Source organism: Planococcus citri, chromosome 4, assembly GCF_950023065.1.
Source record: "Planococcus citri chromosome 4, ihPlaCitr1.1, whole genome shotgun sequence".
In the NCBI taxonomy this organism is placed as follows: domain Eukaryota; kingdom Metazoa; phylum Arthropoda; class Insecta; order Hemiptera; family Pseudococcidae; genus Planococcus; species Planococcus citri.
The window spans coordinates 57,919,295-57,933,629 of record NC_088680.1 but is presented as its reverse complement, the minus strand read 5'-3'; the positions used below and the strand labels follow the sequence as shown (position 1 = coordinate 57,933,629).

Genomic DNA, 14,335 nt, shown 5'->3' with positions numbered 1-14,335 from the left:
AAATTGGAAACATTTCCCAATTTATTAGTAAAACTTATATGAATGATTCGTTCACCAATGATTTGCTCAAGAGATAGAAATCGTTCGCGAACGAATGAATCATTGAAAAATTAAATTAGGTAAGGTAGAGGTACAGATAACATGACGAAACTGGACAATTTCAATCCTATGATCAAAAACTGAAAATTCGTTCGCGAACGATTGGCTCGGAATTGACCAATCATTCGAGAAAGACTGAATCATTCCGAAATTGAAACGGTAAGGCAAAATGAAACATTCTTCAATCTATCAATAAAAATTACTAATGATTCGTTCGCGAACGATTCGCTCAGAAAAGAAAAAATCGTTCTCGAACGAATCAATCATTAAAAAATCAACTCAGGTAGACATGACATGATAAAACTCGACAGTTTCAATTCTGTTATCAAAAACCGAACTCAATTTATTCGCGAACGATTTTCTCAAGAGATGAAAATTGTTTGCGAACGAAAGAATCACTGAAATATCGAAATATGATTGAGAAAAAATAATGATTTCGGAACGACTGGATTTTTAGGAAATGGAAGCAGACAATACACAAAAAGGCAAAAGTCAGATTTTTTTCAATCTATTAATAAAAATTATAAATGATTCGTTCGCGAACGATTTGCTCAGAGGAGAAGTATCGTTCACGAACTAATGAATCGGGTGAAGTCAAATAGGGTGAAGATAACACAGCAAAACAGAAAACTCGGCAGTTTTGATTTCATAATCAAAAACTGGGCATTTCGTTCGCGAACGATTTGCTCAGAGTCGACAAATCATTTGAGAACGACTGAATCACTCGGGAATTGAATAGGATAATACACGACATGATAAAAGTAACAATTTTTCAATCTAATGATAAAAATTGCGAATGATTCGTTCGCGAACGATTTGCACAGAAAAGAAAATTTGTTCTCGAATGAATGAATCATTGAAAAATCGACTCAGATTGTCAGATAAAGATGACACGATGAAAATCGACAGCATCAATTCTAACGTATAAGATCAAAAACCAAACTGAATTCGTTCGCGAACGACTGAATCACTGGAAATTGAATTTGATACCTATCACATAATATGTAACAAGATAAAATTGATAAAAAGAAACTCAGCATTTTTTCAACCTAAAAACAAATGATTCGTTCGCGAACGATTTGCTCGGACGAGAAGAATCGTTCGCGAACGAATGAATCACTATAAAATTACATCAAGTAAAGATGACATGACAAAACCTGACAGCTTTAATCCTATCATGAAAAACTGAATCCGATTCGTTCGCGAACGATTCGCTCGGAATCGACAAATCTTAGAACGAAACGCAGGGATCATTAAAAAATCAAACCAAATCCAGTGAAAGATGGCGTGGTAAAATTTGACATTTTCAAATCCATCAATTAAAATTGAAGATGATTCGTTCGCGAACGATTCGCTCGGACGAGAAGAATCGTTCGCGAACGAATGAATCACTATAAAATTACATCAAGTCAAGACGACATGATGAAACTTGACACATTAATCCTATCACAAAAACCTGAATTTGATTCGTTCGCGAACGATTCTCTCGGAATCGACAAATCTTAGAACGAAGGAATCCGGTGAAAGAAGACGCGATAAACTTTGAGTTTTTCAAATCCATCAATTAAAATTGAAGATGATTCATTTGCGAACGATTTGCTCGAAGAAGAAGAATCGTTCGCGAACGAATGAATCACTATAAAATTACATCAAGTCAAGACGACATGACGAAACTTTACAGTATTAATCCTATCACAAAAAACGGAATTTGATTCGTTCGCGAATGATTCGCTCGGAATCGACAAATCTTAGAATGAAGGAATCATTATTAAATTAATTCCAGTGAAAGTGGACGCGATAAAATTTGACTTTTTCAAATCCATAAATTAAAATTGAAGATGATTCGTTCGCGAACGATTTGCTCAGAAGAGAAAAATCGTTCGAGAACGAATAAATCACCGAAAAATTACATTAGATATAGAATATCATAACAAAACTTGACTTTTTCAACGAATAAAAATTTGCCTGAAAAACAGAAAAATCATAGAAAATCTAGAAAATCATTCCTCTCGAAGAATGATCACCTTGGAAAGACTCACACTAAAAATCGTTCTCAAAAAATTTCACATTATCGTGAGAAAAATCGATTAAGGAAACCGGTTCGAGCATTTTCTACCATTTATACCACACTAATTCCATTTGAAAACCAAACCACGATTCTGGAATTACCCTACCGTAACTGAACACACCGAGAGGCATTTGACAAAATAGAAAATCATCTCACGTAAAAACTTATACATATAGATGACGTTTTTATAAATTAACAACCAACAGCAAAGCAACATCAACATCAATATAATACACGAGTTCAACGACATTGAAAACGACCAACAAGTCTCCTCGAAGGTTCGGAGCCTTGTAAATGCATCATTTCTATTTCCCCCATAGTATACGTACTCGTAATTTTATTCCAAGCCGTTGAACCGTTTTTCTAATACGAATTGCGGATCGGAATTGGAATTCGTCATTCATTTCCGAATAAAATCGCAATTCGCAAATCTCGTCGCGTGCGTTGCACAGTACATACGTAAGTATAAAACTTGACATAAATACGCCACGAAATGATGCTCGTGAACGACATCTCTTTGCCAAGGTTACTCAAAGAACAAATTAGAAAACTTGTGCGAAAAATTGCGATGCTGTCATTATATTTTTACTTATACTTGTTCTTCTTCATTTTTAATTCAAAATGCCAATATGTCGACGAGTATACGTCGAGAGAAGGGAATTTTTTCGTTGCAGCCGTTTATGAAATTCTCATCTCGGGACTCGAGAAGATCAGACGTACAGATATAATGAAGTTTTATTTGAAGGCGAAGCGTCAAATTTGACGTGCATTTTGCTTTTCTTTTACCCAGTTCGAGAGGAGGAGAATGTAGGTATTCGATAAATCAATTCAATAGTAGTCTGACGAGATGATGGTGTCAAAATACCATTACATACTCGACACGTACCTTACCTACTTGCCTAAAAGTAGGTGATTGAATTTTTTTTCGAAATATTGCCCCAGTTACCTAGAAACCATTTTCATGTATGTACTTCGGCATCATTGTCTCTCTCTCACCGTCACTAACAACAAAGCCGATGAAATATTCATAAATTTACTCGTAATACACGAGTAGTTAAAGCTTAAAGTGTATGACTTTTCACCTATTTGTAATTTGAAACGAGATTACGAAAACCATAACGTAATATCACTGTCTGTATAGGTATAGAGCTTTGGCCCGAATGAAAAATTATCCTTCAACCCGACCCAAAATCGTACCTCTTATCTTTAATTGCACATTCTCACAGACTGTTAAGTATTAATTACGATACAATAAAAAATTATTTGACGAAAAAAAAAACACAACACACGAGTTATTAATCTCGCAAATATTTTAACAACGACCGCATAACGCGATGATAACGAACTGGCAAAATTTTCCACAAATGCGAATTTTTTTTCATCCCATTCAATTATCGTTCGAGTGTTTACGTTCTTCGAGGAGCTTTTCTTAATAATATTCGAGTATCGATAAAATTAACGAGTACGCGATATGTACGTGACATTGGGCAATTCTCCTTTCCATCAATTTTACCGTCGTGGCCTGGAGCAGGCTATTTACGATATCTAAGAGACTCGTAACCGACCGAGAAAAAATTTCCCAAGTTCGTTGAATAAATTTTTTCTCCCTAATTACGTACATTGGCAAGATTTTCCATTATAGATATTAACTAAGTGTAAACAGAGTGTGGAAAAATTGTGTTTATTTTGATCTCGTTAGTGGTTTGTTCACTATGGCTGCTCCATAAAAAAAATATCAAAAAAATTCACATTTTTTATAGCTAAATTGATTTGCTCGCGTAATTTTTATCCTTCTTTCATCGTTGAAAATCACTTTCCACGGCAAATCAAACATTCTAGGAGAAAAATGAACGGAAACAATAAAATAAATAAATTTTCCTTCGTACGAGTTGAAGGATTATTTTTTAGAAAATTTATTCTCGGTCATATTTGTTACGAAAGTTCGAAGATCACCACTTATGAGAATCACTGGATGATTCACTAATGATTTCATCTCCTTAAATATTAATTTACCGGACAAAATGAGCATTCAATTAAAATAAACGATGACCAGCAAAATGGCACAGATTTTAAATGATTCATTTTCTTCTCGATTCACCCACTTTGCACAACGTTAGAAGAAAAAGTTTGAGAATCAAGTTTCAAACTTTTATTTTAAATATTGAGAAAGCCAAGCTTTCCAGAGACAGGGTGTACAGTTTCCTAAAAAAAATAATTTTCCTCGACTTTTCCAGATTTTTCCAAATTCCTAGACCTTTCAAATATAGTGAAGGGGAGAGGGGATACTTTTTTTCAACTTTTCCCCGGTGTTTAAGAAAGTAAGATCCCAGAAAGGAGCTGGTGTGGCTTTTATTTTGAGGGTTTGAATTTCAAGACCCCCCAACTATGTGAATTGTGCCATTTCAAGATTTTTTTGGTGAAAAAATTCAACGAAATACGAAATACTCCAATTATCACTTTGGGGAGTCACGATCTTGAGACAGAATGAGTAAAAAAGGAAAATGGTTAAATTTCCTGACTTGTTCAAAAATGATTATTTTATAGGAATTTTTTGACATTTTAATTTCGTTGACACAAAAGCCAAAAAAATACGTAAAAAATAAATTTCAGAGAATAATTTCAACTTCACAGGACATATTGGGTGGAGGAAGGGAGTGAAGCATCCCAAAAATTGACTCCAATTTTGAAACTAAAAAAATGGAGATTTTTTTCGTCTCATCCCACCCGAGTTCTCACCCCCCCCCTCAGCACCCTCAAAATATGGTAAAATTACCTTAACACTGAAAATGACGTGTGACGTTGATTTTCAAAACCAAAAGTTCAAATTGCTGTAATTTTCTCAAGTCTGCCCACGCATACGTTATTTTCACACCACAGTAGGCAAGTATTTATCAGTGAATTTCATCAAAAGTTCAAGGGCCCAGCCACACTCGAGTGAATATATTTCTTCCAAGATGCCTACAGCTTTGAGAGTATCCGATTACTCAATGAAATTGAATGAATCAAGGAACAGGGGAAGAAAGCATGGAAATGCCTAGAGTTAGAAACGAGAAAATTTTCTATCAAGTTCAAAGGATCATTTTCACAGCTTCTCTTCTATTTTTTTGATCATCATCCAAAAGCCATGTTATAGCTTTATTGGCTCTATTATCTTTTCATTTTCGTCTCGTTTAATCTACCATTATATCGAATTTATGGCTTATAAAATTCTCGCAGCAGCGTAAATTATACAATGCTTTGTCATCGTAGGTCGTCGTCTACAAAGAGAAAATTCGTCTCAGATGATAAGAAGGAAGTCTCGAATATCCTTTTGGCTGGTGAAATTCATTATACGAAAATATTCCTTTATGAATTTTTTATACAATAGGAAAGTTTTAATAGCTTTATAGAATAATATGAAGTCTCAATCTCTAGAGGTGATTTGTACAGTTTCCTTTATTTTCCTTTTTCGCGATAATTACTTCATTTTGCGACCATACCTACACTTTTCCGTCGGCTTGTAATCAATTACCGAGCCAATTAACGTCTTCCGGGTGACTAGATGTTATCTTGGTAAAAGGGTGAACGCTTTTAGAGAATTGGTTGCTGAGCTTTGTTGTGTCTGTAAAAGGAGTGTAGGTGAATAAAATATGTGGATGTTCATTTATTAAAGAATGTAACATCAAGACAGCCTAATGGATGGTGGACATGGGTAATTTTTTATAAAAATTTCGGTGACCTAGAATGTAGAGGTATAGAGTGGGATTACGTGAGGTGTGTCAGTCGGGTTGATTGAATTAATAATAAATGAGGATGGAGCTCGTCAACGTACTGGATGGAAAAAATCTCGTGCGGAAGTAATTTAGAAATCGCGTATATTGCTCGCGTTATATTTCGAGCATAATTTTTGGAATTTTTTTTTCCTTTAAAGGAGGGGGGTCCTCGGTACAATTTAATGGGTTAATTTTGGTGACGATTTCAATAATAGGTATGATTGATTAACCAGCCCAATCAGATTTAGACTGCTATCCCCTTGTGCATTTCAAGGTGGTAACCTTTATCTTTCGATGTGTGGTCGAATTTGCCATAATTAATTGTTCTGTTTTAATCGATCTCGCGATTAATTTCTTCCGGAAGAATTGAACTTGAAATATTTCTATCCCACTGATCCTATAATATCAGCGAGAATAGATCGAATCTCATATAGATGAATGAAATCCCCTACTTATCGATGAGTATTTTTAGAAGATGCTTTTATAATTTTTACGAGTACCTACTTCCATCCGACAGAGCGTCACAAATTCAGTGAGAGAAGACTGAGAGAGAAGTGAAAAAGATGATCGTAACCTAGCCTTGAATTGGGAATAAAAAGTAGCAGGCGGTTTACCCTGGTAGCTTCAATCTTTCACCTTCGTTGACGAGTAATTATATAATTATAATGTACGTTCGGTAACCTTTTTCGGAATGCACATGCCCCCCTGAATCAGTCTTCATCAGTGTACGTCTACCTACGTTTACACAGACTATAATACAGAGATACACGTACAAAAATATTATATATTGTACATATTATGATCGCGCAAAACCGAGGAAATACCTTTTATATGATCGGCACCGTGTTATTTAATACACATATAACTCATATTACAAAAAAAAACAGCAACAACAAAGAGAGGGGTAAAAAGGTAGCATTATTAAAACGTGAACTGAATTATACATCGATCAAACAAGGATTATTATCGAAGCATGCGACCGTGACCTGTAAGTAATGTGTGATCGATCGAGTATTATTACTATAGGTATTATATATAGGTACCTAATATACCTATACGTCGCCATCCATCGTCCCAGTCATCACACAGCCATCAAAAACCACGTCGAGAGGGATTTTTTAGAATCGTGTACTTTGGAGAAATTATACGCTAATGAGCGTTAATTTGAATAATTACAAATACATTGGACGTACTAGAGCTCGATGTTGTAGGTTGTGTCAAGCGGTTTGTTCTGGAAAGTTTTAGAATCTTCTAGTTGTATGTTTGTGCGAAATTCAATTCGACATTTTAGACGTTGTTGTTATTATTATTGGCTTAATTTATCGTGTCGTTTAAGACACCATTAAGCTTACTAAAATATTCGTCGTGCACATGTACGTGATGCGAGTTTTGCGCATAAATGGTAAATTTCTGCTTAAATTCAAGCGTTCTTCGTAAGTCGACTGGTAAAGCGTATTTAGAAGACGTGATTTTCTCATTGACATACATTTTATTAATTGATTCTGAGAGATTATTACGTGTACAAGGTTTTCCGCACGAGAAAAGCTCATCAAAAGATGTGAAAAAATTAACGTTTCGAATGAAGGACAAAAGTAAATTATGTATTCCTCGATTTTGTACGATTTTCAAACCGCTAACTAGTTGGAATTTTTTCAAAAATGCCTCAACTTGGGATATGAAGCAGTTGAATGAAGGCAGTTTATGAATCAATTGACAAAAAGTGGTCTAGAAATCAAATTTGGCTGACTTGACTTCTTTTCAGCACAAATAATTAAATTGGATTTTTGTAGGGTCTGAAAAGTCAGAAAAAAACGTATTTTGGATTTTTACAGTACCTAGCACAATCGGAAGTGGAGCATATAAACCACCAATTTTTGAAATGGCTCAAACCCAAAAAATTTTGAGAATTACGAACATTACAACGAACATTTTTTTTGAGCATTTTTGAACATTTCGAGCCCCAAAATTGGATCATGATTTTTGGGATTTTTGAAAAAGTGTCACACGACCCATCAAAATGGGTTAAAATTTTACGAGAAATTGAAACATTTTGACGAAAATGTGTTTGGAGCATTTTTGAAGAATTTTCAACTCCAAAACTGGGTCACGACTTTCAGAAAATTTGAAAAAAATTTCATACAACCAAGCAAAATGAATTAAAATTTTGCAAGAAATTAAAATATTTCAAAGAAAAGGTATTTTGAACAATTTTAAAGAATTTTGGGCCCCAAAATTGGATCATGATTTTCAAGATTTTTGGAAAAATTGTATACAACCCATCAAAATGAGTTGAAATTTTTAAAATACCTCAATAAAAAGGTATTTACAGCAATAAAATTTTGAAAATTTTTGAGCCCAAAATTGGTCAAGATTTTGGAGAACTTTGAAAAAATTATCATACACTTTATATGTATTAAACAAGTTGAAGCAATTTAATTAATTTTCACAAGTTTTGAACAAATTTTGTAATCACGTTAATGTTTTAACAACTTTTAAGTCATTTCGAAATATTTTTATACAATTTGATCGATTTTCACGTCATTTTGAGCCAGTTTTGCAATCATTTAATTTTGAACATTTTCATAGCAATTTGAAAACATTTTAAGCAACTTTATTTAAAATTAATTGGATAATTTTTTCAATATTTTAAATATGTTTCAATAACTTTCAAGTAGTATTTAAAATAATTTTCAGACAATTTGATCAATTTTTATGCTGTTATTGGGATCATTTTCGCAACAATTTGAACATTTCTCCCACATTTTAATCGCATTTGAGACAATTTTTGAAACACTTTCATTACTTTTCTGAAATTTTTGAACAATAAATCGCAGTATTTTCAATATTTTTGAAACTTTTATCACATCCAAACCGACTTTTGCGCGATATAATCAATTTTTACTCCAATTCGAGTTTTTTTTTGCAACATTGAAATATTTTTTTATAATAATTTTGGTCACATTTCAAGTACATAATTTTCAAAACAAACTCGTTGATTTGAGAAACTTGGGAATCATTTTTGCAATATTTTAAATGTTTCATCAACTTTTACACTATTTCGAACAGTTTTTACAGAATTTAACCACTTTTTACGACATTTTGAGCCTTTTACATTACTGACGGTTTCAACATTTTCATGACACTTTAGGTAATTATACGAGTATTTTCAACCATTTTCGAACGAATTGAATCAATTTTCATGAATTCTAGAACAATTTTTGAGCTATTTTTAATATTTCAACGATTTTGCAACGTTTACGTAACTTTTATCAAATTCAATCACATTTCTAAAAAATTGGTCAATTCTTAAAAAATTAGTCAATTTTTAAAAAAATTGGTCAATTCTTCAAAAAATTGGCCAATTCTTCAAAAAATTAGTCAATTCTTAAAAAAATTAGTCAATTTTTAAAAAATTGTTCAAAGTTTGAATACTTTTTTAAATTGTATTTTAAAATGTTTTCGAAACAATTTCGTCACTTTTATAACATTTCTTTTTTTGACATCCACTCAATTTTGAAACTAGTTTGGGAAAATATTTTCAGCTGTTCCCCGAAAAAGAGAACAAAGGAAACATTTGCCTCGGATCCCAAATTCCCAAAATTCTTTGAGAAATTTCGATTTTTGTTAAAAACAGACAATTATAATTTTTCCACGAGTTCATTTTTTTTTTTAGAGAGAACGTTAAAATATGTAGCATATTTTGAATTTTCCATGTTCATATTGGATGTCAATAGCTCGTTGTTGTGAATGGAGGGGAAGGGGGGTTATTTTAAAACCGCTGGCATTTCCAATTACACTTATTCAAGGGTAGGCATTAGAAAACTTACTCATCACCATTTTCCATCCTATCTCCATGGTAAAAATTGAGTACTCACCTGAAACAGAAAAAAGAAAAAATAATCCATTAGTTGGTACTTAAAAATTTTCAAGTTGACTTACAATTAATAAAGAGGGTTATTTGACCCCAAAATGGGTCCCTGAAGAGATGGAAATAAAGGGACAATCTTTTCTATAACTCAAAGTATTGATTCTCAGTTCTGTTCTGCATATTAGAAAATTTTGTGCATCAATCAAACCCTCCCTGGCACCCCCTCGACACTCTTCTTTTAATCCAAATTACAAAATTTTTATTTTGAATATTTTTGCACAATTTTCACACCTCAAATTCTCTAGAACCCAACATTAAAGTTCAAAAATCAAACTTTCAATTCAAAATTTTCAAGACAAAATTTCTAAGACTGGAGTCAAAAATTTCTGCGTCTTAAAAAATTAAAACTTTATGAACAATAATTTTGAAAAGAAGAACTTTCAGGTGTGTATCTATAATATAATCGAATTTCGGATCAAAACAATATTATTAAATTGTTTATCAATAATTTCAATTCGGTGCCTCTCAATGGTATCAGCAATAATAAAAAATCCGACCAGCTTAACTCTAGGTAATCAAAAAATCCTCTTCTTTATTCCTCTTTATACATTCAGCGATCATCGTTGTCGTATAAAAACAACGGATTTCTCGCGAGTCAAAAAGGTTACCCTGATAAGGTCACACTCGGTTACGAGTTCGACATATTGGCAAATCACAAACCATAATAATAACACGTGTTAAATTAAATTACAAACTACAATACCTGACGAGACCGGGTCGTAAATTAGCACAATATTTACAACCCGGCGACGAGAAGACAATATTCGCCATCTCGATCACAAATGCATATCGCGTTTTTCGATCGTTTAAAATTCACTCGTAGGTACAAATTCGACTCGTGTCGCAATTTTCGACGAATTTAGCTCGATGAAAATTCATTTCGACGAACCTACTCGTACTAAGCCTATATTATCGGGTTTTTAAAAATGTAAAGTGAGGTGAGGTGAGGGAAGAGAGTGGAGGGAACCGGTACCATAGTGAGAATTTTCCGTACAATAAGTGTTGTGATGTAAGGTATTGTTATTCGCGGAATCGATATAAGATACTCAATTTCCCGGTTTCCCGTATCACTCCATGGAAAGGATTTCTCAAGTATCGTACTCAACTAGGTATACCAGTTTGCAATAAGATATACGAGTGTGAATTACAAGAATTAATCGCCATTTAAATTTCATTCCTCTCCGTCTCTGTGCGGCGCATTTTTGTTGGCATTTGATCAAAATGATCGCGACGACAAGTAGTCTGATGTGTGAAAAAATACATACGTAGCTAGGAACCCGAATGTCTCACGAAAATCATTGAAACGTGTTAAAATTACGCGATTGAAGAAGACGTCGTCGGGTCGGTCGTGTCGCATGCGGGGCAAATGAACTGAACTGCGCGATCAAAATAATCCCAGCTTGCCTGCCATCCGGTCCGAATTTCATTGGCCCTTAGCGACCCATTAAAATTAGATACGCGAAACGAAGCGACGCGTGTTTTATAAATAGTGTGCGAAAAAAAAAGGAGACGAAAACATCGCTAGCATTTAATTGCTGCGTTCGCGTAATCGTAGGGTGTACGTAAATGACGACCAATCACTGCCAAAAAAATATATATTAAACGTAAGAGTAAAGTAAATAAATACGAGAGTATTTCGAAGAAGGTAACATTACTCATTAGCGAGAAGAAAAAATAAACCAGGATCGATCTCGCAGTTGCCAACATCGTAAAATTTCATCCACAGTATAGAAAAAGAAAAAGGTGAAAGCGTTCGAAGGATTCGTATTATTATACGAGTAGTAAGATCCTGTGAATCATCGTGAATTTACGTAGTTTTTCGTCATCTCATCTTGGCGAATGATTGTGTGCATGACTGATTCAGCCACCCAGCCAGCACACAACACAGCCCATCAGATCGTCTATGTAGAAAGTTGTCACTCGACTATAATCAGACGAAGCCTAAACGGTGTGTTTTTTTTCTTATTTACAAATGAGACCATATCCTGGCAAACGACACCGTCAATTACATAAGCTCCAGCACAACTACGACGACGACGAGTACAACACCATCAATCGACGATACCAGTTTACCGATGAAGACTAATTAACAAATTACACGCAAACTTGTACTATTACTATACACTACGCACTTTCTGCCAACGCCATAAAATCCTTGGCATGCTATTGCAACCCAAATAAACACTCGTCTATGTGTACATCGAATATGCCTGCCTTACGAATAGGTACACTTGTCTGGCCACCCGTAAGTATCGTTTGGATTAACCTACCGTATCGTGAAAACACGCCATTATCTTATTGACTCGATTATACTTATCAATGGTGTCTGGATAGTGGATAGTTATGAAAATGTACAGGGTGGTCCGTATATAAGACTCAAAAAAAAGGGGGGGTCGTTTGAGAAAATTTAGCTTACTGATTTTTAATGGAATAAGTCGAAAATAAACCCCCAAAAAAATTGATTGCACTCCTCGGTAGGAAAATTCAAAACTCTATAATTTTGGTTTTCTTCATTTTTTTCATATAACTCACATTTCCTCTCAAAAATTAATAAGTACTATTTTTTTTTCTATATCTGAGCATTTTGCAAGATTTTGCTCAATTTTTACACAATGTTCCATCAATTTTCAGGCAATTTCAACAATTTTTATGGCATTTTGAGGTCAATTCAACAATAATTTTTATAATAATGTATTCTCTGCATCGTTGACAAATTATCATTCAATTTTGAGAATATTTGAGCAATTTTTAGCATTTGCGTTGAATTTTTGGCCAAAAGGAAAACTTTTTGATGACTTTGATGACCTATAGTAAATCTAAGTGCCTTGCAGGACTCCACAAATTTATAAATTGAAAAAAAAATTAGAAAAAATTATGTTGGATTATATTTATTTTTAAAAGAACTAATTTCGAAATTTAGTTAATTTCATTAAGTTATTTCGTAATCAAAATTCTTCAATTTTCTGATATTTTAAGGAAATATTGTGAACATTAATTTCAAAAAAAAATAAATAAAATAAAATAAAATACTTGGGTAATCAAAAAGAATTACATTAATTTTTTTTTTAACCACTTATAGTGGTGCATTTTTCATTTCAGTTGAAACATTGCATAAAGTATTCTTTAAATATCTTGGTAGATTAAGTTGAATAATTAGAGAAGAAACGGGGAAAGGAGGGGATGATAACATTAAAAAGTACCTCAGCATCTTGGCAAATTGAGAAAAATTTGAATTAAAAAGTAGATAGGTAAGTTGGTTGTATTCAGTTTTTTCAATCTACTGATCTATTTGAAATTTTTTTTTCACTTTTTAGTTTTTTTTTTCACTTCAGAAAAAATTAATCTTATGCTTTATTTGCAGAAAAATTTTAGTCATCCCCTTCCCTTCCCTTCCCTTCCCTTCCCTTCCCTATCCCTTTCTTCAGCTTGGTCCAATTTCCCGAAAAAAATAACCCCAAAAAATCCGAATTAGGAAGTTCAAAAACAAATATTTTGAGACTAAAGTCCAAGTACGAGTAATAATGAGTTTCATAATTACCCGACCCCCCCCCCCTCCTTCCAGTGCCAACTTTTTCAAATTTGAAACCAAAAAAATCAAAAATGACTAAATCATATTCCATTATACTAGAAAATGTTTAAAAATTTTCAACAAAAAGGGAAAGAAAGGGGGGGGGGGGGGTAAAATTTCAAATTCTAATATGAAATAATTTTTAAGAAAGAAAATCCAGACATTCACATCTCTTTGACACACTTTTTTGTAGAGCAAGTTCAATCCCCCCGCCGATTTTCAATTTATAAAAAAATCATACAAAATGAATAATTTTGAAAAAAAACATCAAAAAATTCCATCTTTTTGATACTTGAAAATCTTCTTTGTACCTCTTACCCCCCTACCCCTCCACCTCACTATTCTTGAGAAATCCTGGCTCAATACAATAATATGTGTCAGAATTAAAATTACAAATTTAATTATGGAAACGATGAAATTCTGAAATCTTGAAAAAAAAGGTAGGTATTTATTTCGATAAAGAAACCTGTTTTTTCAGACAAAATTCATAGAACTGTTTTCGCCAAATTAAGCCAAAAAAAAATTAAATTTTCAAGTAAAATGTCGAAAAAAATTAAAATTTTTCATGAATTACCGAGAGATTAAAAATACAGTTCTTGTTTTACCTCAAATTTCTCCATTTTCAGGAATTTCAGAAAGTATTTTTATACCTTGGAAACGTTTTTTTTTTTGGGAGATGAAAAACATGAATTTCTCCCTTCAACTCCTGCACTTGAAAAATGTAAAAAAAAAGTGATTTTTTTTATAAATTGGAGCAGGATTGATTCTATAATTTAGTCCACGTGAAGTTATACGAGAAACTGAGAAGGACAAGGAAGAAAGAGAGGATCGAGGGATGTTTACGAGAAAATTTTCATAAACTTCAAGATTCAAAAAATTAATGTATCAATATTCCATAAAATTGAAAAAAATCGATATTT

General features: G+C 33.2%; 1 protein-coding gene across 2 annotated transcripts in view; it reads right to left on the bottom strand.

The window, feature by feature from the left end:
* The window catches only part of Pino (Pinocchio), a 108,855-nt gene that overhangs the window by 26,934 nt on the left and 67,586 nt on the right, over positions 1-14,335 (bottom strand). Inside the window, exon 3 of one of the 2 annotated variants that reach the window (XM_065359839.1) lies at positions 9,747-9,794. The exons of the other annotated variant lie outside the window; for it this stretch is intronic. Within the exon in view, the coding sequence (XP_065215911.1) occupies positions 9,747-9,794 (48 nt within the window). The remainder of the gene's footprint in view (positions 1-9,746; positions 9,795-14,335) is intronic. 2 annotated transcript variants of the gene reach the window in all.